The sequence below is a fragment of the Phytophthora infestans genome, genomic scaffold (assembly GCF_000142945.1).
Source record: "Phytophthora infestans T30-4 supercont1.3 genomic scaffold, whole genome shotgun sequence".
Classification (NCBI taxonomy): Eukaryota; Oomycota; class Peronosporomycetes; order Peronosporales; family Peronosporaceae; genus Phytophthora; species Phytophthora infestans.
The window spans coordinates 4,640,732-4,668,542 of NW_003303756.1; the positions used below are offsets into that span (position 1 = coordinate 4,640,732).

Sequence of the window (27,811 nt, forward strand, 5' to 3'; positions counted from 1 at the left end):
CACGACATTTTGTTGGACGTGCTCTTTCGCGTCACGTCTGCCCTTCTCAAACTGAAGACGAGCACTCCGGGCGTAGCCGTTTAGTCGATTCAGGTAGCCGCCGAGATGCTCGTTTCGGTCGCGCTTGACCGAGTAATAGCGAGACAATGCCGTCTGAGTAAACTGTGAGCAACTCTAACGGATAAGCCCTGGCTCAGCAGTCTCCATTCGCGCTTCGTCTTCTTCGGAGGTTGACGGAACCAATGAATAACACCGTCCCGAAGACTAAGTTCGAGCAGAATGCACTTCTTCTCGTCTTCGGTATGCGTACTCGTCATTTCGTACACAAAAGTGCGAAGCCACTGCATCGAATTTTCGCTCTTGTTTCGCGAGCCTGATAACGGCTTGATGCGATTTAACGGGCGGTGTAAGCCCGTTTTAATCCGCGGAGTAGGGTCCATGTCCTTCAGCACGGCCATCTCCGTAAGCTGTCGTATCAACTCGGATTGGAGATCCTCGTCTTCGTAAACAGAGGCCAGCAAATCGTGGTCACTACTACGATGAATCGTCGGTAGTAGTTTGACGTCGTCCACAGCGTCGCCCCGAAACTTGTGCACCACCTTGACGGCCTTTTTACCCCCGTTATCAGTGATCATACGTCACGTACGACTCTCCGAGCGTGGTGTCACCATGTGTGAGTCTGAAAAGTACGGGGCAGCTTCGATAGTGTCGAAAGCACCGCGGACAACCCAAACCTTAGTTGATGATGGACGAGGGAGTTGATTTGGTGTCCGCGGAAGCGGAACCTTGGACGGATCTTCGTCTTGAACCGTAGGTCGACTCACAAGTTGTTTCCCCGAGTTAATTCCGATCGCTCCAAAGGCCTTCCAACGTTTCTTTTTTCGCTTCTGCTGAGCGGCTCCAGCTTCATTTGATCTCCAATCTTGGAGATATATTGCCGATGGGTACGTCTTATTTTCACACCCCCGTGACATCAATAGCGAGACCGAAGCCTCAGCGAACTGAGCAGACAGGGTACTAAAGTTTGTTGGCGAGCGCCGGCCAGTCGACAAGTCTCTTAAGCATTGGTATGAACAGTTGCATCCACTCGTCATTTAAACTGCCGCCGAGCCTTCGCAAAAATGGCCTCCTACTGACACCGAGCGTTCGTGCCGTGGCTCGCCAGTATAGTGGCACTGAATGTAAATCCGGCCAGTCTCATCATTCCGATTTGGACGGCCGCATCACTGCCATTATGGAGCACGAACGAACGCTCGATAGTGGCTCCTCTGAGTATCTTGCACATCGAAGTCACCCCTTGTCACCTGTCCGTGCGCTCGTAGCTTATACGGCTTGAGCATGGCATGCCTAACGTTTCTGCATTTTTACGAGAAGCACTACACCAGAACCGCACGATTCTCAACAGGGCTTCGTGCATGGTGTTTGGCTCAGGATTATTACTGCGTTTCTGGGGTGATGCAGCTGTTTTCGCTACGTACGTTTTGAGCCGAATTTCGTCACATGCCAGTTAGGATCGAATGTCACCACTCGAGGTGTTGACTGTCCAAGCGCCAAATCTTCGTGATATCGTTGTGTTCGAATTCAAGTGCGCGGTGTTTCGTGGCCCGAGCAAGCACGCTATGAAGAAGGGGGTGCATGAGGGCGTCATTGTCGACAAGAACGAGTCGACCAAGGTGTACAGGCTGTATTTGCCTTCGGAAAAAGGTCGTTGTCACGCGCCATTTACAGAACATTCGCGTGTTGAAGGAGATACCCAACGGGAAGACACAGACCGTTGAAGCGACTACGACGACGACGCCAGCGACAGCGCGTTCCACACCGCGCAGATCTCGTCGCTCCCGCCGCAAGTCGTGCCATCGTTCCGAGGCCGATAAAGACGTGGAGGTCAGCGAGTCGAGACTCATCAGTGACCCCGTGGCTTTGATCGTATCCGAATTTGATAGTGCTAACCCGCACGCTGATGACCCGGAATCAAAAATCAAGACAGTCGCAAAAACGTGCTGAGAGTGCGCTTTGAGCAGAAGCTGAGCTGAATGAGATCACAGCTCTAAAGGCCCACAGCACGTTGAAGTTCGTCAAGTGATTGCCAGGTATTGTGCGCTTGCATACCAAGTGAACGTACAAGAAGAAACGAACGGGCATGGGACGGATCGAGCGATACACGGTTCGACTAGTCGCCTGTGTTAGCAAACCAAAGTTCGCCATTAACGTCTTCCTCGGTTTCGTCGCTATGATGACGATGACGGGTGTCAAGTTCATCTTTGCCGTAGCGTTCATATAAGAGGTTCCTGCCAGAGACGGAGACGTTTCAAACGTGTAAGTAAAGCCGACGACGGAGGAGGGCATCGAGATTGAGCTGCTCGTCCCCGATGGACTTGTCATCACGGAGGAGGAGTTCAAGGCACTCAAAGCTAAGAGCGTGGATGAAGTTAAGCTACTTCTCGGTAAGAGTCTATACGGTCTGCAGCATGCTGGGCGCCTCTGGCATATCATTAGCACCGTGTACTGATCAGGTTTGGGTTCATTCAGTGTATTACGGAGGTGGGTCTGTAGCTAAGGCTAAATGTGACGGGCAGTCGTCGGGACTCATGTGAACGACCTACTTGTCACCAGCACGGACGACAGCAGGGTCTCTCAGCTCTTCGCCGACACGACTGTCCTGGAGCTCAAGGATCTCGGTAACCAAAGCAACGCTCTGGGAATGCGCGTGCCGTACGGCGATCTCAGTGGCAATCAGTTCGCCTAAGAACCTACCCCAATCAGTGCATTTAGTGCTTGAGAATCCTTAGTGTGGTGCGTAAATAATATAGCCCGCACTATTTCCGCATTTCGTCCTCCATCGGCAAACTCACACTAATTATACACCCGCAGCAAATGTGTCTTTAACTAGCCACATTACCACTTATAGCGCTTCAACCACGCCGAATTGCATTCTCAAACAGGTGCTGAACGTGGTGTCATAGTGGCAAGCTAGAATGCAGCTCTGACAAAGAAACAATATTGTGGCAGCACACCTTGGCAAGCTCAAACGAGCGTTAGAAAATAGATATTTGGACGAAATAGCTATTTCAGCATGGATGAAGTACATGTTGGCATCTGTGACGGGGTCACACAGCACTTTGTGCTAGAGGAAGTTGGCTTCCGAGAGTATACAAACTCTCAGTGAACGGCAGTTCACAGGCTCCCTTTGCCTAAAGGGAGTGAAGTGACCAATGTAAAAGTAGGTTGTAAACTGAGTTTATTATAGGTAGGCTAAGCCTGAGTTAAATTTACAAACTATAAGTCGCCTATATAAAAACAATGTCATCAGCCAATGGTTGGCCTCGGACGACTCTGGTACCATGTACCAGATATCCCGAAGTATGACGTGTCATACTTCTGAAGTGTGTGACGTGTCACACTTCATGTAACTTGGGGTACACTTAGGACTACGCACCCCGTTACATCCTCCCCCACAAAGGTTCGGCTTACTGACCGATCTGAATAAAGAAGTGTACGTCACAAACTTTTATTTTCAAAGTCGAAATACATCGCCTTGGCTGCGCGAGCGCGGCGGAGGCCCACTTCACATTTAGAGCCTCGAGCAGCGGTTCAGCGCTCTTCTTCTTGGTCTCCACATCGACTGTTATCATGCCCCGTGGCACTGTGAAGAGCGGTGCGAGGACACGCTCCAGGGTTAGTGCCGGAAAGGCGCAAGCCAAGAGCGCTAAGCCTCACGGCAAAGGCTCCGCACTCCAGAAGGATACTAAGGTGGCCTCGGAGGCGATCGGCTCAACTGGTGACGCGGCTGTGAGCAAGCTGCAAGCAAGCGCCGAATTCTGTCACCTTCCGTCTCTTCAGACAATCGGCCGAACCCGCGGGTCGCTGAACATGAGCTCGATTCGGGCAGTGAGGTCCAGGCCGAGTCCGGGAGCAATCACGACGCTTCTGTGCGCTCCGTGGAAGGGCACACCTCGGTGCCCAGCGAGCACGACGACGACAGCGTGCGCACTCTCGATAGTGATCACGGTGATCACAGTCCCAGGACCTCTGTGTTCTCTGAGAGTCCTGCCGCCAAGACTTAAGGACTCTCCCAACGCTGGCGACGACGTGGAGTGGAAACCTTGCAAACATCTCTCACTCGCCGAGGGTCTTGCGCGTGCTAAGGCCGCCAATGCCGCCAAGCCGCTAAGCCCTCCAAGAAGCGCACAGCTTCAAAGTCTTCACTCCGCGAGGAGAAGGAGACTGGGTACTCCTATCGGCACCTCTTCGGTTCCTCGGATGAAGAGGAAGAGGAGGAAGAGGGTGCTATCCCTGAGCCCCGGGAGATCACAACTACCTCAGCCAGCAGCAGGAGGACTTTTAAGTTGCCCAGCGTACGCGTGGGGATCCGTTGGTGGCACCAGTCAGCCAGGGAACTGTCATCAGCTCAAGAGGGTATTGGCCTCCCGAGGGGGGCTCTGGGGCTGACCTCTTACTCGTGATTCTCGTCGCTCCTCGTGGTCTTGTTGGTGGACACACCTCTAAGGGCGTTTGCGAACGTACACTGGTCCAGAGGGATCAGTTGTTTGTCGACAGCTTGGGGGCGGCCCGGTGAGTGCTTCTCGCGCCGCATCGAATCTCTCTTAGCAACTTCAGGACTTTTCGTAAGAAGCCCGAGAACCGAGGTGGTCACTACCCTCGCTGGTGCTATCCCTGGGTTCTTCCCGAGAACTGTCCCAACTGAAACATATGTGAAGACATGTTATGGGCTTGGGTGGAGTCTCTCAACTAAGTTACGTGAGCTTCGTGAAGATCAGCTGCTGTCCCGCATCCTGGACCAGCGTGATCTTCGTGTCCGGTTCGCCCACTTGGTCAGCAAGCTCATGCTGCCAAGGGACATCCTGAAACGCGCGGCTTCTAGCGCTAACGATGAGCGCGGGTATGCCGTGTCGTCAACGTCCGTAGCCGTTCGGGCAAGAAGCCCCGGACTACTTATGAAGCTGGCGCCGCTTCTGTTCCCAGATTGCGACAGTCTCCGGGCAGTCAATTAGGAGCCGTTCAATCGGCTCCCACGAGTTCTCGGAGTGGGCATAACCCCTTCACTTCACGAGGAGCCGTCGCTTACCGCGACGCCGTTGCTCATGGAGAATCCGCTCCCCGTGGTAGTAGACTTCTCCGTTCCGGTCAAGCAGGGGAGGAGGTGCCCTCGTACGAGTACGAGAACTCGGCGCCTCCGGAACGCTACCTCGTCCGAGTGCTTCTCCTTCGGGTCCGACGCAGGGCCCTGGGGTTGACCGCCTTCGCCAACGCGTCCGAGTGCTTCTCCTGCAGGTCCGACGCAGGGCCCTGAGGTTGAACGCCTTCGTCAACGCGTCCTCGTGCTTGAGACTGCACTTGGCCTTGGGACTGGCGGGGATGCTGCCGCCCAGACCGGTAATCAGGGCGTTCTCGCTCGTCTTACGGGCCGCCTGGACCTGTTGGAGCGTGAGGTCTCGAGCCTGCATCTGCGGGTAAACCGGCAGGCCTCTTCATCCGCTCTTGACGGGGCCTTCCGGATGATCCGACGAATCGAGACTCTGCTGCCACGTCCGGAGCCGCATTCGGCGCTCTCCCAGCCGTACGCGTATGGTGCGTACCCGACGTACTCAGCGTGTGGCTCCGAAGTCCGTTCGTACGGGGCCCCTCCTGCGTACGGTCTTGACCGCAGCCTTGCTGTTCCGACCGAGGCTTAGGTACCTGCTCCGACGCCCTCGTCGACGTCTGTGGCCGGCCCTCGCTTCGAGGAGCTCGGCCAAGGTGGATCTGCGAGTTAGCAACTCCCTGCGGCTCATAGTACCGCTTAAGACGTCCAACGTAAAACGTCGGGTGCGTCGTCATTGACTTAGGCCAGGTCGAAGGTGTACGACGCACCATGCCTGGCCAGGACTGTGAATGGTCCAATGAAGCGGTGCTTCCGCTTGTTGCTGCCGACAGAGCTGACAGTGTCTAGCGGTAGGCTTCTCGTGTATAATAGCACTAAGTCTCCCACCTTAAAAACACGTAGGTCTCCTCTTCCACGTTTGTCAGAGTACTCCTTTGTCTGTCCTTGGCCGCTGCCATGGCATCGCGGACCCTGCTGATAACGCTCAGCTTGGAATTCACAAAGGATTCCACTTGTTTCCGCGGCGAAACTGGTTTCACATCTGAGACCTGTGAGGAAAGAGCTTTCCGAGCCTCTCCCCACTCAGAATAGAGGATGCAGTGTCTCCCCAAAGAGTGAGAGGCGCTCTGGGGCGACAGAAGCCGTTCAAGTAGAATGGCGTGAACCCCGTGGACGCGTGCACTGCGCTGTTGAGCGCAAACTCAACAACTGGAAGCTGCGTCGACCATGTATGTGGTACTTCCGCGCACACACTGCGCAGAGTGTCCTCGAGCACTCAATTGACGCGCTCCGTCTGACCGTCTGTCTGTGGATGGTCCGCTGTGGACATCTGCAGACGAGTTCCTAGTAAAGGAAACAGCGTATTCCAAAAGGCAGCCGTGAACCTCGGGTCTCGGTCCGAGACAATCGTCTCCGGGGGACCGTGATAGCGGAACACGCCATCGACGAACAACCTCGCGGTTTGTTCGTCTGTGACGGTAACGGGTACTGGATCAAGATGTTCCATCTTGCTCAGCCGACACACGAACACCAAAATTCCGGTGTTGCCGTGTCCGTCGGCGGGAAGACCAAAGATGAAGTCAAGACTCATCGACTTCCAACAATCAGCCGGTACGGGCAGGCTCTGTAGTGGAGCCGAAGAGTGCCCTGCGTGTTTGACCCGCTGACATGTTTCGCATGTCTTGACGTACCGGGCGACCCACTTGTACATGTGGGTCCACCAGAAGGACTGAGAGACCGACAAAAAGGTCTTCTCGCGGCCCAAGTGACCGCTGGAGGGCGCGTCATGCGCCTCCGCGAGGATGTCGAACTTCAGATCCTCGTCGTTGGGTACGACCACCCGTGGAGGATCAGTGGGCTCCACCCGGTAATAGAGGAGGCCCTCCTTTAACTCATATCGGTGGAGCCGTGAGCGCTGTCGCGACGAGAGCCAGTCGGACTTCGCGCTCGTTCCTGCTGCGAGGAGCTTGACGATAGTCGCGACAGCCTCATCGTCCCGATACGTCATGCGTATCCGATCATATAGATCCGTTGTCACCCGGGTGGTGTGGGCCAACTCGTAGTCTGGACGCCGGGAGAGGACGTCCGCAAGCATGTTGAGCTTGCCCGTCTTGTACTCGACGCGGAAGTTGTACTCAGCGAAGAAGGACAGCCACCTCGCCATCCGTTGGGAGAGGTGAGGCGAGTTAGTCGCCGTCCTCAAGGATGTGTGGTCTGTGTAGATCACGAAGGGCCTAGAGCGCAGAAGGTGAACACGAAACTTCACAAGGGCATACTTCATTGTCAGGAGCTCCTTGTCATGGACAGGGTAGTTCCGTTCGGCGGCTTTGAGCTGCCTGGACTGGAACGAGATACTTTGTGCATGTCCAGCCGTGTCGGCATGCAGCAGTGCACATCCGATGGCATAGCGGAGGCATCGCAGACGACGCTAAACGGCTTCATCTTGTCGGGCAGGGCCAAGACAGGGGCCTCTTGGAGACTGGCCTTGATGCTGCTCAAGGCATCCTGGTGCTATTGCTCCCAGCGCCAGTAAGCGTCCTGCTGAAGGAGGCCCGACAAGGGCTTAGCGAAGCCTGCGTCCCCCGCGCTCTACTTAAGAAGGTAGTTGGCCAAGCCCAACCACTTTCGAAGATCCTTTTGGGATCGGGGCGTTGGCATGCTGCTGTGGCCTTGACCTTGTCTGGATCAGCCCGAACGCCCACGTTTCTTTCAAATTAACCGAGAGCCTTTATCTCTGGCGACGCGAAGACGCACTTGTCGATGTTGGCGTAGAGCTTGTTCCCTCGCATCACGTCCAGCACTCCACGGAGGTGCCCAACGGCACCTACATGGCCGTCTTGGCTCTCTCGACACGGCTATATACGAAGCTGTCGTCGAAGTACGTCTGTATGAAGGCGCGCAATGGCCTGAACAGCTGCGTCACCAGGCGATTGAATGTCGCTGGGGAGCTAGACAAGCCCTATGGCATGACAAGCCACTCCCAAAGCATGCCGCTTGGAGTGCTCACCGCGGTGAGAGGGATGTCGCTCTCGCGCATCAGGATCTGATAGCATCCGTTTACCAAATCCAGCGCACTGTACAGTACGCTTCCGGCCGTGTTGTTCAACAACACATTCTTTCGTGGGATTGGTGTCTGGGCCGGCACCGTCGCGCTGTTCAGCTAGTTATAAGTGTGAGCTAGACGCCACTTCCCGTTCGGCTGCCGAACGCAGAAATATAACATCGAATGCGGAAACTTTGACTCCCGCACCATGCCTGCCTTCGCTTTCGAAGCGAAAAGGACATCGATGACCTCGCACTGTTCGCGCGGAAGAGGTCATTGTCTCGTGACACAGTACTTTGTGCCAGACACGAGATCAATCTAATGCCGTACATCTCTATCTGGTAGGAGTTGGGTCGGTGGGTGTTTGTTCACCACGTCCGCATACTCCGTCACCAAAGTTACACTGAATCGTTGGGGTTCTTAACGATCTCAAAACCCAAGCGCGAATGGCCTGCTTGCTCAGCATTTCGAGGACGTCCTCGTCCAAGACAGAGGAGGAGTTCAGCTCCTCCCGAATGGTCTCAGGTACTATGAGCACCATCTCGGCAACCTTTCCAGCCTTGAGGCTGGTTAGGAAAGACTTGACCGTCATTTTCTCGAGGTTCAGTATATCTGCAACCTCTGGCAACGGCTCCAAGTGGACACCAGATGCCTTGACGGGTAAACCAGTCTCGCCATCGAAGCTGTTATAACACTCTTCCACCGGCCGTGCCGGAGGAGCCCGGGTCCTTGACGCCGAGTCGCTTGAAGCGACGTCGATCTGAGCGAGGTTCAGATCCGACTCGCGACGGCGGCGGCGTCGTCATCGACGGCGGCGGCGTCGTCATCGACGGCGGCCGTGACGTGGAACTTCGTTACTCACATCTGGGGATGTCGGAGCGCCGACATCCGAGACACTCGAGGTCTCGTGGGGTACTGTGTTACCCACACGTGTCCAACGTCTTCCTCTTCAGTAAAGGTCTGGGCGACCGCGTATGGCACTATGTTACCTAATCAGGAAGCGTATCCGACGTCTTCCTCTTCAGCTAAGGTCAAGCGAATGTGTGTGGAACGCTGTTATCCGCCTTGAACATGCTATTACCAGCGTTCATGACAGCTGCAGCTGTCTGCGGAACTATGCTACCCGCTTGTGGACCTAAGCTACCCACTTGATTAGCGCCTCCTCTGGGCGCCGCCAGCATCGAAGCGTCCTCGGAGTCGTCATATACGTTGACGACTCCCAAGCATCTGCTGGATGCTTCGGTGTCCTGGCAACCCTTGCGTGCGCCCCGGGTCCTGACAGAGGTGGGAACATGACTCACCAATGCTCCGTCGGACTGCGCAGGGTGGCTGGCACCGATTGCCTTGCCAGTCGATCCAGGGCTCGTGCTTCTCGATCCAGGGCATGCCCAGGATCAGATTCATGTCGAGAACAGTAAACTGTTCGAGGCTGTCAAATTCTTCAAACTTGACGGCCTTATCCGCTTGGATGTTGGGGGCCGTGACGATCTTCCCGTCGGTCAGTCGCACTGACACCTTCCCGCTGCCCTTGCTTTCTCTCAAAGCCTCGGACAACTTGTTGCTATTACGAGCAACAGTCTGGCAGCGTGCGAAATTCTTCGACGCCCCAGAATCGATCAAGATTCTAAAGGGGTGATCGTATCCACGTACACATCCGTGTCCTACGAATAACCCGCCGCTGCTCTTCGCCGATTCGAGAGTGCGAGGACTCTCAGGTACTAAGCCCCCGTGGTACGCGCCACCCGCGCACCCTTCATAGTTCTTCCCCCAGTCGGGCGCCCCGCCCCTACTTGTCTCCGGTGTTCCCCTGAAACCGGGATCCTGGCTTCTGCCAGCCACCCTTACGGACGGGCTTGGGATAAGTCCGCCTGCGAAGTTTCTCCGCGGGGCTGTAGCGATTGAAGGCTCCAGCTTCCCGCTGCCGAAGCAGCGAATGTCGCGCTGCTCGGCGGACCCGAGTTCCATGGAAACGGGTCCATTGGGGCTCGGTATTCGACAAAGAATTCCCAGGCCATGCTGAGGCCGGCGTGCGCGCCTGGCGATGGGTGTATTATTTCCGAAGAGCTATATTAATCGCCTCTTCGAGGGTGCTTGACTGCACCCGGAACGGCTGAGTACGCGCTGAGCCCACTCGAAGGCCGTCCATGAACACAGTCATCTTGACGTGTTCGCTGAGTGGGTTTCCCACTAGGGACGCCGTGAGCTCCCGTATCTGTTGGACGTACTCGTGCAGCTCGCGCCTCCCATGCTTGCATGAGAGGAAGCGTGAACACTGGCGGTACTCGTAGTTCACCGGGCGGAACGCGGCTCGAAGCTGTTCGCACAGCTGAGCCCAGGATGTGAAACATCCAGGGGATGTTGCTTCCCGCGTGTACAGCCAACTCTTAGTACGACCGCTAAGGTTGGAGAGTGCAAAAGCAACACGAAGTTGCTCGGTCGAGATTAGAGCCGCGTCCATCGCGAGCTCTACCTCTCGGACCCAGAAGTGAAGGATCTCACCTTCCTTCCCTTCATACGGCTTAACCTTCAGCCGTATTGGCTTCGGTGTGGCGGATTTGCTTCCGCCGCCGGAGCCTGTAGGTTCTCCCGCTCATGCGCGATGAGACCCTGCTCGTATGCGTCAAACGCATTGACGCGCTCGAGCTGCTCGGCCGGTGTTGACGCCAACAGGCTCTGCAGGGCCTCCACCCCGAAAATGCCAGCCATCTTCCGAACCGACTCGAACTGTGAGTCGTTCAGATGGGAAAAGTCGTTTCTATCCATGGCAACGAACTTCAGAGAGGTTCAGGTAGTCTACCCGCGTTGGTGTGGATTGAATACAAGTACCAAGTGGGACGGGGTCCCCAAGCACCTTGCGCTAGAGAAAGTTGGCTTCCGAGAGTATACAGACTCTCAGTGAGCGGCAGTTCACAGGCCCCCTTTGCCTAAAGGGAGCGAAGCGACCAATTCAAGGTAGGTTGTAAGCTGAGTACCTATAGTAGGTAGGCTAAGCTTGAGTTAAATATACAAACTATGTGTCACCTATATAAAAGCAATGTCATCAGCCAATGGTTGGCCTCGGACGACTCTGGTACCATATACCAGATATCCCGAAGTATGACGTGTCACACTTCATGTAACTAGGGGTATACTTAAGGCTACGTACCCCATTACAGTATCCTCGGTGCATCGCCAGGAACACGTTGGATAGGATAGCTGTAGTTTTGATTCTGGATAAACATCATAACAGGCTCACTGCGAGCAACCCTCGTGATAGAAGACAGTCGTATATATAGACCCGCTGGTTACTGACTTACCGTAAAAATCGGCCCCAGTTCCACATCATCTTTTTTGTCAAAGTCAATAAAAAGTTTTGATAAGGTATTTTAATCGGACCCTTATGATGCCATCCGTCCTAAACAGGCAAAAGAACCACTTTATTGATCCGTCTCTGGAGGATGTGCCACCTATAAAAATGGGAGCGTCGCACTGAGCCCGTTTGCCGCACTGGGGCCGACTTTTACGGTAAATATCAATCACTAATACTATCACAGCCACTTTGAATTCATAGACTACAACTTTTTACCCCTCAGAATATTTTTCCAATCTTGGTTTGGCCTAAATCACGTTTACTTTTTGTTTAACTTAAATCGGTAGATTTTCAAAATATCGTGTACGACAGATTATCTTGTTTTCACGCTCCATTTAGGAGGTTTTCTGCACATATATTACTTGTGGCAAAAATTCATGCTCGTACCGCACAGATGTATTGCATGTTTAAATTATAAATAAATCATTTTAATGTGAACTAATTTTACTCAGCTGACGAATTAGTTTGTGCTGTGTTCGACAATGTCGACCGCGTTCGGTGCTATTTGGATTAATACCGGACAATTTTAAATACGGCGTGGTTTATTAAAGGACGGTGATACTGCCCATGTTCAAAATCATGGAGCCCTAAATATTGATACAGGATTTATCCCATGTTTTGGCCAGGATTCAGAAAACCCATCAAATCGGATACTTTATTTACGCAAGATTTGAAAGTATCTTTGTATCTTCGGCGTCCTCGAGCTCATATTTTTATAGAGCCCGAAACACAGCACATGTACAAAAGTCCATGATCGTCTATAATTTGACGTGGATAGTCCATGACTGCTTGAAAAGATTTCGACAAGGTACTGATGAGCAACACGCTAGCTCACGTCGATGCAGAAAGATGGCAGAAAGAGATAATGAGTCAAGTTAAAGCGATGACGTGTATTAGCAATTAATTACCCCAAGGAGCAGGTGCTTCGCACACACGCACTAGCTGACCGCTTTATGGTGCACGCAACACGCTCCACTTGCGCTACCTCGTACCTGAAAACGTCCGCCACGTCAAACATCCCACATCTCTGCTCTAAACCGTAGCGGTCTGTGTTACCGGCAGAGATTTGTCGTCGTCATCTTGGTCTAGGACAGGTGCAGCTACTTGCGGTTGCAGCGGAAGCAATCGCCCGGTGAGAATATAGTACATCAATTCAAACCGGCGCGCAACGAGGCCATGGGTGCTCATATCAGTCGGGAGTCCTGGCGTGGCGTTCCGCATAAAAAACCAGCACACAAATGCGCCGCAGCTGTGTAGATCAAATTGGATTGGGCTCTGCATGTGATACTTATTAAAGTTTCTGAGAGCCTCGACTTGAATGCAGATGCTCGACACAATTTCTTCGCACGCGCGTATGTACGCCTTAGTGTTGAGCGGGTCGTAAAACAGGATCCGCTTGGCACTCCGCTTCACCACGATGCCGCACCAATGCTCGTTCTCGTAATTAACCGAGATCAGAATCGTGTCCACCTCGTCCATACTACACAGCTCACGGAGTCTAGTCGCGACCTCAGGGCTGACCGCTTGGCTGGGCTGCGCTCGTGTGCGCCGCTTGGTTTCGGTGGGCTTCTGGTCTCCGGCAAAGCGGCACGTCGGAAAGTCCATTTCCAGTCGAGAACACAAGGCACGAATAGCAGCATCGGTCATCCAAAATGGCGGGACGGCCGTGTAAACTGACATGCACCGGTTTTCCGACCGTTTCGGCAGACCCGAGAGCCAATCGTCTGGGTAACGTTTGCACACGTACTCTGCGGCATAACGCACCGTGTCGTGGTACGCTGCAGGCATCGCCGAGAGAGCGTCGTTCAGGAGCCATCTGCACAATCCCAGCCCTTGCTCCACGTGAGCCTTAAGCTGAGAGATGCGGCGGAAGGTCTCAATTTGCTTGCGGTTGAACGCACCGATCTGCGCGATCTGGATTACTTCGACGGCGTCTTGCTTTGAATTTGCCGTAGGCGGTGTCCGCAAATCAACTGCAGTATTTTTACAGTTATGCAATGGCAGCAATTTGAAACACGACTCGATGAGATTGTCCGGCAGGATGTAAAACGGATCCTGGATCAAAACAGGTTTTTTTATCCTGGAGATCACATGAAACACACATATCAGTATCTGGGCCTCAGGAAAGTGGCTGCGCAAAATGCGGATCTCGTTTAGATCCTTATCCACCATGATCACACGCAGCATGTTGAAGCGCCCTTGGTGCGCGCGTTTGAAGTGATCACACGCGCGGTCCATGTGCCAGTCCGAGTTGGTCTCGAGTAGTGAGTGCTGTACTGGGACGCCCTCGCCGTGGTCATTCACCACCATGAACGTACAGAGCTGGTAGTTGGTACTGATCAGCACACGCTCAGTAAATCTCAGTCATGGATTAATCATGGATCAGATATAGATAATCATGAACACTACCTGTTTGTCTTGTGCGTACAGTCGATCATCAGGAACTCGCTAAATCGATAGTACATGCGCCGCATGTGCTTGGACGTCAACGAGATCACCCCTGTCTTACCTGTAGGAGTTTCATCCACACTTATGAGGTTCTCGGGATCCGCTGCCGCAAATGCACCAAGCCCACTGGCAACTGCATCGTCTTCGTCCATTGACGAATCACCAGCGGCATGCTTCTGCACCAAGTTGTCAACATCGCGCTTGATGATGCTCTGGTCATTCGACACCAAGAAAGCGTAGATCTTCCGACGCCGCGCGCAGGCCGACAGCATCCCATTCACATGATCTTGCAGGTTGGGGTTACCAACCCCACGCTGCTCCGGGTAGGTTCTGAATGTTGCGTGGCCCACTGGGTGGTTGTGAACCCATACGCCGTTTTGAACACGGAGATTCCAGCCGGTGCCCTGCTCACACCACTGCACGACGAACCGCAGCGGACATTCAGTCGTGCGGACCTGGCGGCGAGCACATTTGCCAGCCTTCCCAGCCGTTCGCGACTTGCGGGGCTTCCATCCGTGTGTACATATGTACACACGGAAGTAGGGATCGAGCTCCGTAGGTACAACACCAGCCCCACTGCTACCGCGTTTGGTCTTCAGCACGCGCTCGTTCTTGGTCTTGTTGGTGAGCACCTCCCTGATCCGCAGCATCTGATGAGTTTTGGCCTGGTACACCTCAAGGTATTCCAACCACGCGTCCCAATTTGCATGCCACGTTTGAGGCAAGTCAACATGGACCTCCACCTTGACGTGGTTGCCGGGAGGTCGACGCGCAGGGTCAGACTCTGCCGCGCTATCTGACTTGTCCTCTGCGCGGCCTAGCAACTCGTCTGAACAAACGCTCGTCGCCTGCTTGGCACATTTGCGAGCGCCGTAATGGCGAGAGCCGCCGCTGGTCTCGTCCAACGCATCATCATCGGCGGGCGCCACTTCATCACTGTCGTCTTCAGCACTGGAAGCGTTTTCACTGTCATCTCCATCACCGTCGCGTTCCTCGTCCTTGTTGTCCTCTGCTTTGCTGGTGGCCTGGCCCTGGCTTACGTCCATTTCCTGGTCAGGGTCCACGTCCATGTCGACCTCCGTGCTCTCGCGGGTTCTTTTGGCACTCAAACTGCGCGTCGTAACCATCGGTCCGTTACGAACGGTTTTGGCGGCGGCTCCTTTACACAACCCAACGGATCGCTGTGGCAGCTTACGCGGGGCGCGCGGGCTTTTTCAGCGGAGGGGCAGACTTCAGCGGCGGCGGCGGTGGCGCCACGCTTTATAGCTCACTCGTCTTCAGCCGGAGAATGGGGTACTGTAGGGTAGGCGTTGGGGATTTGGATCCGTATGGTGCAAAATAAAATACCTGACCGATCATGGGCATGTCCATGATTTATCGTGGATTTCATCATGGGTTTCAAACATGGGCAGTATTATCCCGGCCAAAAAGGCTTGGACAAAAATGGTAATATATTTTATCTTAAATTAGAGGAATGTAACTCCGCAACCGTAGAGCCGATTTCGTTGTGTGTCCCCTTAATAGATAGCTTGGTGTCTATTTATTCTCGTAAGAACTTCACAGCATCTAATAATGTTCACTACTTTTCAAATGGTCGCCGGTAAGAAATTGACTGCTGCTGAGAAGTACTTGGTTGTGAAGACCTACGAGTTCCTCCGCCAAAAGAAGGCCTCTGCACCGCATCTATGGAAAGGAGGAGTTCGTTATCATGTCAAAGAGTGTTTAGGCTTTGCTACGGGCACCATTTCAGCTATATGGGCGCACTGGGAGCAGCACCACGACAAGAATTTCACCTCGGTAGGCTGTACTTCATATCATTTCAGTTGTTATAGATATTTAACATTTCAGTGGTCGACAAATTAATTATGACAGATGGAAGGTCCAAAATGAAGCTGTAGCCGATTAAAAATATGAACGGGTGACCCGTTGTATGTTCTTTACACTCTAGATATTCTTTTGACGGGTTCTTTTTAACAAGTTTATAATTTTCTAACAATCGTCAAATTGCGGTAATATTTGGAATTTATCCATCCGGTTCTGAAAATCCCCACCTGTTATCCCGGCTCTGCCAATGAATATGCATGCATGTTAGTACGTGCCAAGCCCACAATTGCAAACAATTCTGCAAGATATAGAGCCTTTTTTAAACGGCCGATTGGGAGATCAATGGTTGCAGATACGCAAAAATAGACCTCAAAATCGGAATCTACGCCCGATTTTACCCCTTATATCTAACTATCGTTATGGGTTTTGTGAAGGGAAGGGTTACCTTTTTTGGACCAAAGTTTGTCCAAGGTTTGGTGGCCGGGATAATAGTGCCGTCGTTTATTAAACGGTTTATTTTTAAGTAAGCGAAATACAGTTCGATGTGGCATAAACAGTTTTAAATCGAGTTATGCCAGGTGAAATGATCCACACTTTCCTGATCCGGTTGACCTTCAAACAGTTTTGGCCATTCAGTTTAAGTTTCGCCTCCAACTCCGCAGATCTGCCTAGGAATGCGTGTGTTCTGCCTCGTGCTTTTAGTTGCTGCAGTTTTACAGCTGCATTTACCGAAGCCGCTTCACTCGAAGACATTGATCCGCTCGCAAGAAGGTCAAATCGAAAATGACTCGCATCGGTCACTGAGAGTCGATCCAGCAAAAGAAGTGGCCGAAGAAGAAGAGAGGTTCAAGGTTCCAATCGTGGACAAGATCACCAAGTACCTGATCCAGAAGATGCTCGACTACTGTCTGTATCGAAACAAGGATCCTAAGCAAGTTTGGGGCATACTGAGGCTGAACGGATACAAGGGTAGGGCGCACCTAAAGCCCAGACACAAGTACTATCGCACATATCTGGCCATGTGGAAAGACAAGAAGGCCAAGGAGGCCGCCAAGAATGCGGCCAACTTCGCTTAGAAAGCAGACTACAGTAGTAAGAAAAAAAACTGTCGAGAAAATGTCGAAATCGCTCGGATTACGTTGCACCTCGTACTCAAACTGGAGGGACGCGTCGTAAAACTAGCATACTCAAGTTGGACTAATGGACACGGTTCGCAGCGAATACTCGGAAGGCAGCCTCGCGTCTAGTCGTCTGGACGATGGCAGCACAACAGGTCGAGGTTCCTTGTCCTTCTCCTTTTCCACTAGTCGAGTTTCGATCGACAGCGTCTCGACACGGTCCGACTTTCTATCGAGCTATGAACGGAAGTTCCAGCAGCGCAAAGCTGCCAAGCACAAAAAATCCGAAAAAGCCAAGCGGGAGAAGGAAAAGGCAGATCGGCAGGATTTGTTTTCGGCAGATCTTCGACGTAAGGCGCAGCGAGAGGCGGAGCGACAGGCACGTCGGAAGGAGATGGAGACTTGGCTAACGGATACCAAAGAGTTGAAGAGGATTGAGCGTCGATCACACAAAACAAGTCGAGATCGCATGCGGACTCTGAAGGAATGGTACGCTCCTGCTACTTCAGTGTCTGGTGCGTACGAGGAAGTCCAGCCAGTCTTCGTAGCTGCCATGCACCAAACCAATCAACAAGAACACTCGAGTCGTAGGAAACTTGTAAAGCCAAAAACACTATTAACCAAGAAAGCTGCTGCTGCTAAAGACGAGGAAGATCGAGACGCTCTGGGCGTTGTGCTCCGTGGACAGCTGAATGCGTTTACATCAAAGCTGGAGTATCTGGAACAACTTGCAGACCCGGGAACTCCTTCAGTGCGAGCCAAGACCCGAGCTCGACGACGACGTCTTGTGAATAAAAACTTACATTTAGCGCCATTGGGCCCAGCACGCAGTAATTTACGAGCTGCGAAGAGCGTGACGAACCTTCCGACGTATTTTACGTCGCAAATTGAAAGAAAACTCGCCACATCGTCGTCGATGCAGATGCTTCAAGCTGATAACGAAGATGACGAGGACGCAGTGGACGATGCAGAAGTGGAGCGATACCTACTGCGACATCGAAATATATCCAGACAAAATTACGCCGCTGTAAAGCTCCAAGCGGCCTGGAAGATGCATTTACGGCGGCGTAAGTATCTTCCCTGGCGACAGCGGCGAACGCGTCACCGACGAGCGATTTTTGAGATCTGGGTCATGACTTATCGCGTCGGCTATCGAGCTCAGCGCTCGTTACTTCGCAAGTATTTTACTGCGTGGCGTTTGGACGTGATGGAAGCTCTCCAGCTGCGAGAGATGGAGCTCCATCTCTTCCGACAAGCGGCAACCCAGTCGGAGCTGCCTCGAATGGTACTGAACCTCGTGTTCACGTCCGACTGGGAGGACGAGCGAGCCAAAAGACTCGCAGCAGAAGCAGCGAAGAAGAAGAAGAGCCTCGTAACTACTAGCAAAGCGGCCTTCCTCAACGCGTTCCTCAGTGCCGCCTTTGGGGACGTCGAGTCTGGACCGGAGACACGCAGTCGAGTGCAACAGCTGCACGCCCAGCACGAAACAGCGCGAGAAGAAGTGCGGAAGAAGATCGTGCAGCACGTTTTCCGACTCTGGAAACGCGTGCATGAAGGCAACAAACGGGTGGGGCTGAACGCTCAGCTTTGTTTAAAACGCGCCGTTCGAATGGCCTTTGGCACGCGACAACGCTGGCCCGCCGAGATCCTGTTGTCGGTGTTTGAGCTCTGGGCTCGATGGGCGAGCTTCAACCGCTGTAAGCGACTGGGGCTGCCGTTGCCTCAGTTCCCCCAGACGAATCCCCACTGGGATGTCTGGCTGCACAACCACCAGGAACGTCAAGTTCGATGCGTCAAAGCAGCCGCCAAAGCTCCAGCTGCGCGACTTCGACGCTATTTCCTTCGCCTTGACGCGTTTGCACGTCGTATCATTCGCAAACGACAAGCGCGAGCGCTAGCAGTTGACCATCACTCTCGGGTTGTACGGCTGAAGGTGCTACTGGAGTGGCGAGCAGCGATCGCAGACAGCGCGGCGGAGAAGAAACTAGAGAGAGGAATTCTACTTCGCCTGCATCGATATGCTTGCGCCAAACGGAAGCTGCGTCCACTGAAGGACTCGCTGAGGAGGAAGAGGCGAAAGTGGCTGGCGAGGCGATCGATCCGAGGCTGGAAATGGGTGCAGCTCCACGCGAGCTTTAAGCGGGAGCTGACTCTCTCCAAGATACAACAGAGCCAGGTCTGGCGCTCTCGACTGCATCGCACGCTCGATGTCTGGAGACAAGAACGCGATTCGCTGTTGCTCTGGAGAACGTTCGAGGCCTGGACGCACTTGGTTCGCAAACGCAAACTCTTCCTCACGCTGCGCTCTCTCTGCGCTCGCCAGGAGCGAAGAACGCTTCTCTTTGGCGTGTTAAACGCGTGGAAAGCAGCCAAATGGGAGCGTGTGGACGGCTTCCTGGAAGACAATTTATGCCTCGATGCGTGGGATGTCTATCGCGAGCTCTCGGCTTTCTTTCCGATGATGTTTTACGGTAGTTTCTCCGATGCTGGATCGATTTTCGGAGGTCTCCCGAGCTCCATGCACTGCGAGAATGGAGCCTCGCAGCGTGTTGACAGGAATGAGCTGGTGCTCGCTACGTCTGGAGATGCTGTTCGGCATTTCCACGGCGTTTTGGTCCGGGAAAGTGTCATGGATGTCCGCAACGCCATTTTACAGACTCGCCATCTCGTCAATGCCGTCGATGACGCGTCAGGGAATACAGCACTGCACGTAGCAGCGCAGATCGACGAGACCGAAAGACGGTTAGAAATTGTTTCTTTATTGCTAAGTGAAGGTGCCACGACGCTGAAACGTGTGAATCGACATGGCTTGTCCCCCGTGCAGCTGGCACCTGATGCAGCGACTCGGTTTCTACTCGACCACGGCATCTACGCCTTTTATTCACGCAACGTCCTGCACGAGACTGAAGATTGCGGGACTAACCATCGATTGCTGTGGTGTATGACGTCTCTTATGGCCAGAGAGTGGAGAGCTGGGCTACGCAACCCCGCCGACGTGAGAACGGGTCACTGGCACAGCACAATTCGAGACGAGCTGTGGCTTCGTCAAGCGCATATTCGCTTCGCTTGCGACTCCGTTTTCGCGGCTGGAGTGACGCGATCTCGTGGGTTTCTCAATGCGCTAAAGACGCGTCTGTGTCGATCATATAAGGACATTCTGCACGTAGATGTTGGCTTGTCTAGGACTCAGGACGAGTCCGCAGAGGGTGGGGATCGTGCGTGGGAAGAGCGTGTCGCAATGAGAAATCTGCAAGCTGCAGAGACTGGCGAGTACGAAGCATACGCACGGTATCTCTTGGCGACGAATCTTGATGCTGACGCCTGTGAACAAGAGCTCATACCCAGTTTCGCTGGGCTACTCTTCTCCTTAGAGTTCTCAGTAGAGGAAATCCTATCGCAAGCGTATCGACTTGAGGACGAGTGCGCAAGTGCAGAGAGCGAGTTGTGGGAGTTGTACCAGCGTATTATGCGGTCTGAGAAGGCTTGGCGCGAGGTTTATGCTCAAGAAGACACGACAAGTGGGTCACATGTAAGCAGATATATCGGAGTGCTTCAAGTTTTCTCGGATGACGCTGATGCAGATTTTTTCTTCAAAAATGAAGTTTTCCACTTAAATTTTGGTCAGTTTAACTTAAGCGCCGACAAAGGGCGTCCGGATGGACTAAATGGCCAGCGAGAAGCGCTTGCCCTTGAGCTGGAGTCTTTACTGATACGATCCAAGCGGAAACTCCGGAAAGTTGAAAAGAAAAGTAAGCGGCTTCAGGACCAACTGGACGAGAACGAACGAGCGCATCGCGAGGTTTTATTTGCTGCTGTGAGGCGTTTGCAAGACATCTGTGCGGCTCGAAAGGATCTGGAGCATTCGCGTCTTCGAATGGCCTCGAACGTGATCAAACTCAGCGAAGCGAAAGCTGCCGTTTCCCGCTTGGAGCTTGCGAAAGAAGAGCTCCAAAGTGAGGAAAAGTCCACGCCCCAGAAAGTTTCTCGCGTCGTCAATTTGCTGCCTCGTTCCGTATCGGAACTTCCCTACGAGGAGAAGAAAATATTCCTGGACAGAGAGAGAGCCAACTGTGTCAATATGTTCCAAACGAAGGTCATACTAGAAGAAGCTGCTGCGAAACTAGATTCTGGAAATCTAGAAGTCAAACCGCTTCCAGAATCGCTCCACCCACTTCAGAGAGAAGCCAGCAGTAAGTTGCACTCGCTTTTCGTATTGAATTTGCTTCGATCTTGTTGCTGCTGGTTAGCCGAAAACATGGTCGCAATGGAGACAAACAGCCAAGAAGAGAACGAGGCTGAGAGTGGAGATAGCGACAGTGATGGCGACTCGTTTCAAGCCGAGCCAGAAGAACGCAGGAAGTTGACGAGGGTGTTCAGTACTGCAGGGTCACTGCTCCTCGAAGGCCCGCCACGGCGTCGCAGCAGTATTGGCAACACGAAACGCCTTCTGGAAACGTATCAGCAAGTCTCGTCCAGGAGTCTGGAAGATCCAGAGAGTGACGATATGACTGCCACGTACGCAGCGAGCGCCATTCTTCTCTTTGAAGAAGAGCGTCGGGCTGCTGCAGCCGCCGAGCGCGAACGGTCAAGCGCCAAGAAGGTGGAAATTATCGCCGCTCTGTCGGAGCAAAACCCTATTACGGGTGAACCAGAACTGCCTCCTGATCACACTGTAAGTATCGATGCCGTATCCGTTAGAACTCGACCAGAAGCTGGTCTTGTGGATAAGAAAACAGAGGCTCGACGCAACCGAAAAAAGGAGGAACTACAACGCGCCATGAGGCATCGACAGCTCCTACGAGAAGCCGAGAGTGACAGCGACAGAGAAGAGATAAGTTTCTCCTCACAAGATCAGCTGCTGCCTGCAATTCACGGCGCTGATTTCTGTTTTGGCAACTTCGTCGTCGGCGGCGGAGTGAGGTTGCAGCACGAGGTTTCTGCTGCCGAAATAGCCGATTTACTCGAGACGAGGGAAGGGATTGGTGCTGTTGCTACTGATGCGATTTGGAAGCGTGGAGGGGCCAAACAGGCGGATATTTCTGCTCCCAGTATCAAGGAAGTTCTGGCCCAAGCTCATCGACAAAGCTCGGCAAGAGGAAAACTGCGACCTGGAAGCCTTCGCCAAGTAGAGACGGCGCAAGAATCTGCTCAGCCTCTTGGAGACGTTCCAGAGGCACAGCCTTCGTTAGATCTTGGTGTGAAAGTCTCGGGTCATTCGAGTCCTGAGCAAGAGGATGGAGACGTTGCGATGTGTCCACTTGATCAAACAGGACCAACTTCCCATCGACAACCGGACACGGAATCGAGCTCCAATTTACTTAATTTACTAGAAAATAGTTCGTCAGAAACTCAAGTTTTGGACTCTCAGCAGGATGAGAGCAAGGAACCCGAACAGTTCGCTTTACCGATGCAGATCAACACAAAATCTGTACGTACAGGTCGTGTCAGTAGTGAAGAGGAGACACGCAGCTCTGCAACTATCAGATTCGAATCTGTGGACGAGAAAGAGAATGCTTCGGAATATTTTGAAGACACGAGGAAGATAACGAGCACTTTGGAGACCCCAGACGACGACCCACCAGCGAGTCGTCCCAATCACGAGGAGATAGAGGAAGTGGACTTGCGACTGCACTCTCCAGTTGTGGAGATCAGCACATCTCGGACTTCCGACTCCCGTCGCAAGGGATCAGCTTTGTCCCGTACACGTGACACGGAGCCAAATCGCTCGCTTGACAGCGACACACACGCGAATGCGTTCGTTAAATGGGAGGGCGGAGCTGAGCTTGACGCTTTTTCGCTTGCGGTGGGTCCAAGGCTGCAGTCAACTTCAACCGCTGATAGACTTTACCCCGTCGAACAGGAGCAAGTATCAGCCTTGCCACGAGTTCACAGTCTTCCTGCAACACAGACGCTCGTTTGGGCTGAAGAAATGAAAGCAACACGCTTCGAGATGAATGGCAGTATTCCCAGTGAGCTCAAGACTAACGTTGAGGTCAGGAATGAAACTTTCACTCTGCAAGGCAAATCGATGAAAATGACCAAGAAACAAAAGGGAATTCGGCTACAAACGAGCGGCAGTGGAGTATTCGACGCCACCGAAAAGACTACACTGCCGCGGAGAAGCGTTGACGTCTTGTCCTCGGATAACGCGCTCTTGGAGCGCCCGCCAACCGCCATTTCAGTCACCGTCGTCACGAAACGTAGCAATCGAGAAGAATTTGTCTCTGAGTCGACTGAAAATGCCTCAGATACATCGCCAACTGCGTTACCTCTGCCTGAGAAGACCCACTTCTCTCCTCCCAAGCCATTTATCAAGCTTGACGGTATCGCCGACACTAATAAAGATGCTGACTCGTCCGCTTCATTACTTTTGGAAGGCTTACGACTTAGCGGTGCAGACAAAAGTGTGAACGCTTCCGTGCTGCTTACCAAGCTGACAAGCGGGTCCCCTACTAGGCTCGTCGAAACTACACGCTCTTCGAGCTTTTTAGCAATCCACCGCAAGCGCGGAAGAGACCTTGGGGCTCTAGAACACCGTGGTCTTGCACTCCAAGGAGCCAGGATGGTAGTCCCATCAGAGATGAAGAGTGGAGAGAATTCTAAGAAGCTCACTGGATTAGAGGATATGACACCGTTGTCCAAGGCCGAGAGGGAGCGACTTTGGCAAGAATTCGTCGCAGAGCCACGGTCGGACAACGTGCGGGACGCCTACTCGATACTTTACCCGCAGATGTACGTGCCGGATGCTATGAGAGCCGACGCACTTCCCGTCAACAGGAAGAAACTTTATCAACCTACCGCCCTACCCGTCGAACCAAGTAACTTGTCGTTACGGGTGGACGCTATTCGAGACCCTTTACAGACTGCTCTGGAGCAGAACCGCAAGTTCTGGAGTGCTGTCGAGGGATTCCGTGCAATTGGGACCTCGCCACTGTTATCATTAGACACAGCTACGATAACTCAACGCCGACAAGACAAGGCTCAAGCAATCTTCGACCAGTTCTGCTGTGGTCACCGAGAAAAAGGTACAATGTGTAGCAAGCGCGAGACTCGAGGGGTTCCCTTACCTTGGCTTGAAATGTACCCGAATGAAGTGGCAGAAGTACAAAGGCAGCTCGAAAGCGCCCCAAAGGGAATCTTTGACGAACTCCAGCAGATAACAGAACTCCAAATCTCCGCTGCGCTTGCCAAACGTCAAACCGATCAAGCTCTTCATTAAAAAATAAAACATTTTCATTTAAACGTAAAGATTATTCGAAACTGGTTTATTGTAAACATGGAGACGAAGGCGTCTGACCACGCATGTAACCCGTCAGCCAACGAGATGGGAGTGTCTACGGACGAAGTGTTTGAAGGAGCTGGCAAGGTGTCTACACTGGAGAAATTCTTGGCAGTGCGAGGGCTTACAGAGAAGTCTCAACGTCGAGGTCTGAAGCCGTCGACGCGTACAAGACTAACGGCTTCTGCCTTGTCGACAACGTACACGAAGCGTCGGTACGGACAGAAAACTAGGGCGCAACGCGAGGCACTTCGAGAACCGCTTGACAGTTTCAGTGATAGTGTGGATGTCTACGTCCCTCGCAAGCGGAAGCAGGAGTTGATGCACCTGCATCAGGACGAGCAAGAGGTAAATGAGGCGTTTCTTACGGAGACAAGAGCGCTCTCGTTCGGACGAGAGGTGCTGGACAAAGTCGTCTGCGATCGAGAGCAGAATCGCTACGAGTTTGACGAGAAAACTGTGGGTCAAAACCTTGTCTTCTGATGCTGAAGGCTCGAGGGATGCAGGAAGTTCCAGATGACGAAGAGAACCCAGTAGGTAATGGCGAAGCCAAGCTGTAGGAGCCGTGGAATCGCGGTACTTCGTAATACAATTAAACTACTTATCATTAAGAGTAAACACAATCACAGTTGTGTGGACCTGTATCACTTCTTGAGTTCACCTTCTTCGCCGTATCATACGGTCACTGCGATTGCTGAAGAAACCAACATTCTGTCGGCACTTATTTCAGTCAAAACGTAGCTACATGTATCAATAAAACGTGGTTCCACAAACGAAGTAGAGAAGATCAGCGGAAAAAAGACTCTGGATTGTTGCCTCTTTTAGGCATAGCTGATGCGCTTAGTTCCATGAGTTCAAGAATGCGCGAAGTGTTGCAAAGGCTTCTCAGACATGATAGCAGCCACCATAATCTCCGAATACACGTACAGATGGACGACTGGATTTGACTTCATGCATAGCATGAGAACCTTTCGGAATAGGTTCGCCCTACGCAATCTGCAATGGGTCGGCCATCGACACAGCTCAATTGACCCACCAACGAGCAAAATCGAGCTATGAACTCGCTGAATCTGACTTCGCTCTTCAACGTCAAGGACAAAGTAGCGATTGTAACTGGCGGTGGTCGTGGCATCGGCAAGATGATAGCTGACGGATTCGTGCAGAACGGAGCGAAAGTTTATATCGTGTCTCGCAATTTCGACGCGTGCCAAGCCTCCGCTGATGAGCTCAACGCCAAAGGACCGGGGCACTGCATTCCGGTAGGATCATCCCAGTTTACCCCGTGTACGCCGCTTCACTTACCTGACATGTTAAATAGTTGCAAGCGGGTCTCTCAGGCGAGGCTGCGTGCCAAGCGTTCGCCGACACGATTTCCAAGCGCGAATCCCGTCTCGATGTCCTGGTCAACAACTCAGCAATTGGACTGGAAACCCACGTCGAGACAACCCCAGCCAGTGGTTCGAAGAGGATTGTCTTGAGGACAGTGTATATCTCGCTGACTCATTTTGGTTTGTGTTGTAGTTTGGGACGAAACGTTGTCGCTGAACGTGACATCGATTTATCTGCTCACTCGCTTTTTGCTGCCCCTCCTTGACGCTGCTGCAATCTCAACCGATGGAGCTCGAGTCATTAACATTGGATCGATTGGGGGATTCATGCCACAGAAAATCAACACTTTTGTCTATGACACGTCCAAGGCTGCAGTGCACCATTTGACGCGAGCTCTAGCTGTTAAGCTTGCTCGTCGGCCGAACGGAGGCCACATCCTAGTGAACGCCATCGCTCCTGGATTGATTCCATCGAAATTGACAGAAGGACTCCCGTACGTGACGGGAAAGTCTTTCGAACAGATCAAACAGGAAGTTCCCACCGAGCGTATGGGCCAGGACTCGGATATGGCTGGGCTCGCCATTTTCTTGGCGTCCAAAGCGTCGGGCTGGATTTCAGGTCAAGTCATCACGTGTGATGGAGGAATGGTCGGTACTGTCGAGACCGGGGTCGGGCCGTAAGGCACAAGAAGCTATGGGCAAGTGAACACGGTACAACAAGTTGTGCTCACAACGTGTTCGCGTAAGGAATCTTTGTTCGCTGAAAGTGCAGTCGCTTTTGGTAAAATTCCTGGTCAGATTTTAATCTGAATAGGACGACTTTTTAGTCGTGCACGAAATGGATAGCAAAATGCTGAACAATATGAACTTCCATGATCAAAATAGTACATGAGCCTATCACTGAAAGGTTGTCATCATCTTTTGGGTCCTCCTTTTTGTCCATAATGTTTTTCTAAGAGGAATGTCCATGTTTCAGTATCAGCCAAAACGAGAGATTGAGAAATCGCGATTTTTGATCATCTATCACGCCATATTAAATGATAGAGTATCATTTATGAGAGTTGAACCAATTTGTATCTCATTGACTAGAACCAAAACGGCAAATTTGGTCGGAATTCGCAAGCGATTAAATCACATGCCCGCCACTTTGCATCGATACCAGCGTCGCTGGGGGTCGACTATTTTCCAATAGTACTCAAATAATTCTAATTTTGTATCATTTTCCATTAAACAGTAAAATCCGCATCAACACAATACACAATAACTCTGTTCCACAGACTGAGCAGAATACTAATCCAAAAGCTGTTATTAGAGAGCTTTAGTTTCTGGAATAACGCAAGGCTTGGAATAACGATTATCTGGATAAATCTAAATAAATGACGGATAGATTACCGATCGATACTCCAATATTTTATTCTAGTGGAAACGCGACCCCTCTATTCCACTGGAATATATTTCTGGACGAAGAAAATTCTTATTCCAAAGCCTGATTTATTCCAGAATCTAAAGTTCTCTATTATCTAAGGCAGATTACACTGTACTCGCGGCTAGTTGATTTTTTTCTGTAAAATGTAAGCTCATGCTGGCACTGTTACACATTTGAATTTAAAGTAATACTATTATACTACCAGCTCACTGGCATGCGGTAATTTTTACGACCATTTTTTTTAAATCTCAGTGAAAATCAGGGATTCAGTATGGACCTTAATATTCTCTGTCTTAGCATATATTTGATATCCCTTTGGTACAAACGTCCAAAAATATTTATCAGTGGAACAACGCTTATTCTACTGGAACTAAGAATTGGGACATCCCTTGGTAATGTATCCGTCATTTATTCGAATTTACCCATAATATCAAAGGCTGCGCTATTCCAACACTTCTTTCCTGTAGGCCTTTTTAATAATATTGTCTAGCTATAAACTCGATCACATGAGGCTAAATGATTATTATTTGGCGATATTGTGCGTTCTTCTCAGAATTTCCGTGCGGGGTTCCCAGGGCGATAATTTTTTACTTTTGTCAGAAATATTATTTGATTGAAAATACGTGGTCCACATAAAGAAAATTCAGTCGTGTTTTTGTTAAAAGAAAATGGGTGACTCAACTTGGAAATTACAATTTCTCTTGGGTGGCAAACGAAGTCTCCATAGCAGAAAAACAAAATTGGCAAAATAATCCCGTTGAAGGCTCACTCAGGGTCTTAACAAGTACGCTTATGCCGACAGCGGAGGCTCTCGGCTATTAATGTAATTAGTCAGTCGCAAGCTCACCATTCAGAATGAAAATCGAGTAGATTATTGCCATCTTGCTAAAAAAAG

General features: G+C 51.9%; 4 protein-coding genes across 4 annotated transcripts; all 4 read left to right on the forward strand.

Annotated features, from left to right (window-relative positions):
• Positions 1-2,230: 2,230 nt before the first annotated feature.
• On the forward strand, positions 2,231-2,746 carry PITG_02896 (uncharacterized protein; the record flags this gene model as incomplete). Its single annotated transcript, XM_002907713.1, has 3 exons — positions 2,231-2,266; positions 2,327-2,444; positions 2,577-2,746. 3 exons carry the CDS (start codon positions 2,231-2,233, stop codon positions 2,744-2,746), a joined length of 324 nt encoding a protein of 107 aa, XP_002907759.1.
• Positions 2,747-16,439: 13,693 nt separating this feature from the next.
• On the forward strand, positions 16,440-16,841 carry PITG_02897 (secreted RxLR effector peptide protein, putative; the record flags this gene model as incomplete). The annotated part of the gene is made up of 1 exon (XM_002907714.1): positions 16,440-16,841. One exon carries the CDS (start codon positions 16,440-16,442, stop codon positions 16,839-16,841), a length of 402 nt encoding a protein of 133 aa, XP_002907760.1.
• A 124-nt stretch (positions 16,842-16,965) lies between these two features.
• Positions 16,966-20,593, forward strand: PITG_02898 (uncharacterized protein; the record flags this gene model as incomplete). The annotated part of the gene is made up of 5 exons (XM_002907715.1): positions 16,966-18,745; positions 18,839-20,020; positions 20,138-20,344; positions 20,432-20,507; positions 20,557-20,593. 5 exons carry the CDS (start codon positions 16,966-16,968, stop codon positions 20,591-20,593), a joined length of 3,282 nt encoding a protein of 1,093 aa, XP_002907761.1.
• A 4,624-nt stretch (positions 20,594-25,217) lies between these two features.
• On the forward strand, positions 25,218-26,171 carry PITG_02899 (uncharacterized protein; the record flags this gene model as incomplete). The annotated part of the gene is made up of 4 exons (XM_002907716.1): positions 25,218-25,262; positions 25,326-25,421; positions 25,505-25,619; positions 25,684-26,171. The coding sequence occupies 4 exons, from the start codon at positions 25,218-25,220 to the stop codon at positions 26,169-26,171; spliced, it is 744 nt and encodes a 247-aa protein (XP_002907762.1).
• Between the last annotated feature and the right edge of the window lie 1,640 nt (positions 26,172-27,811).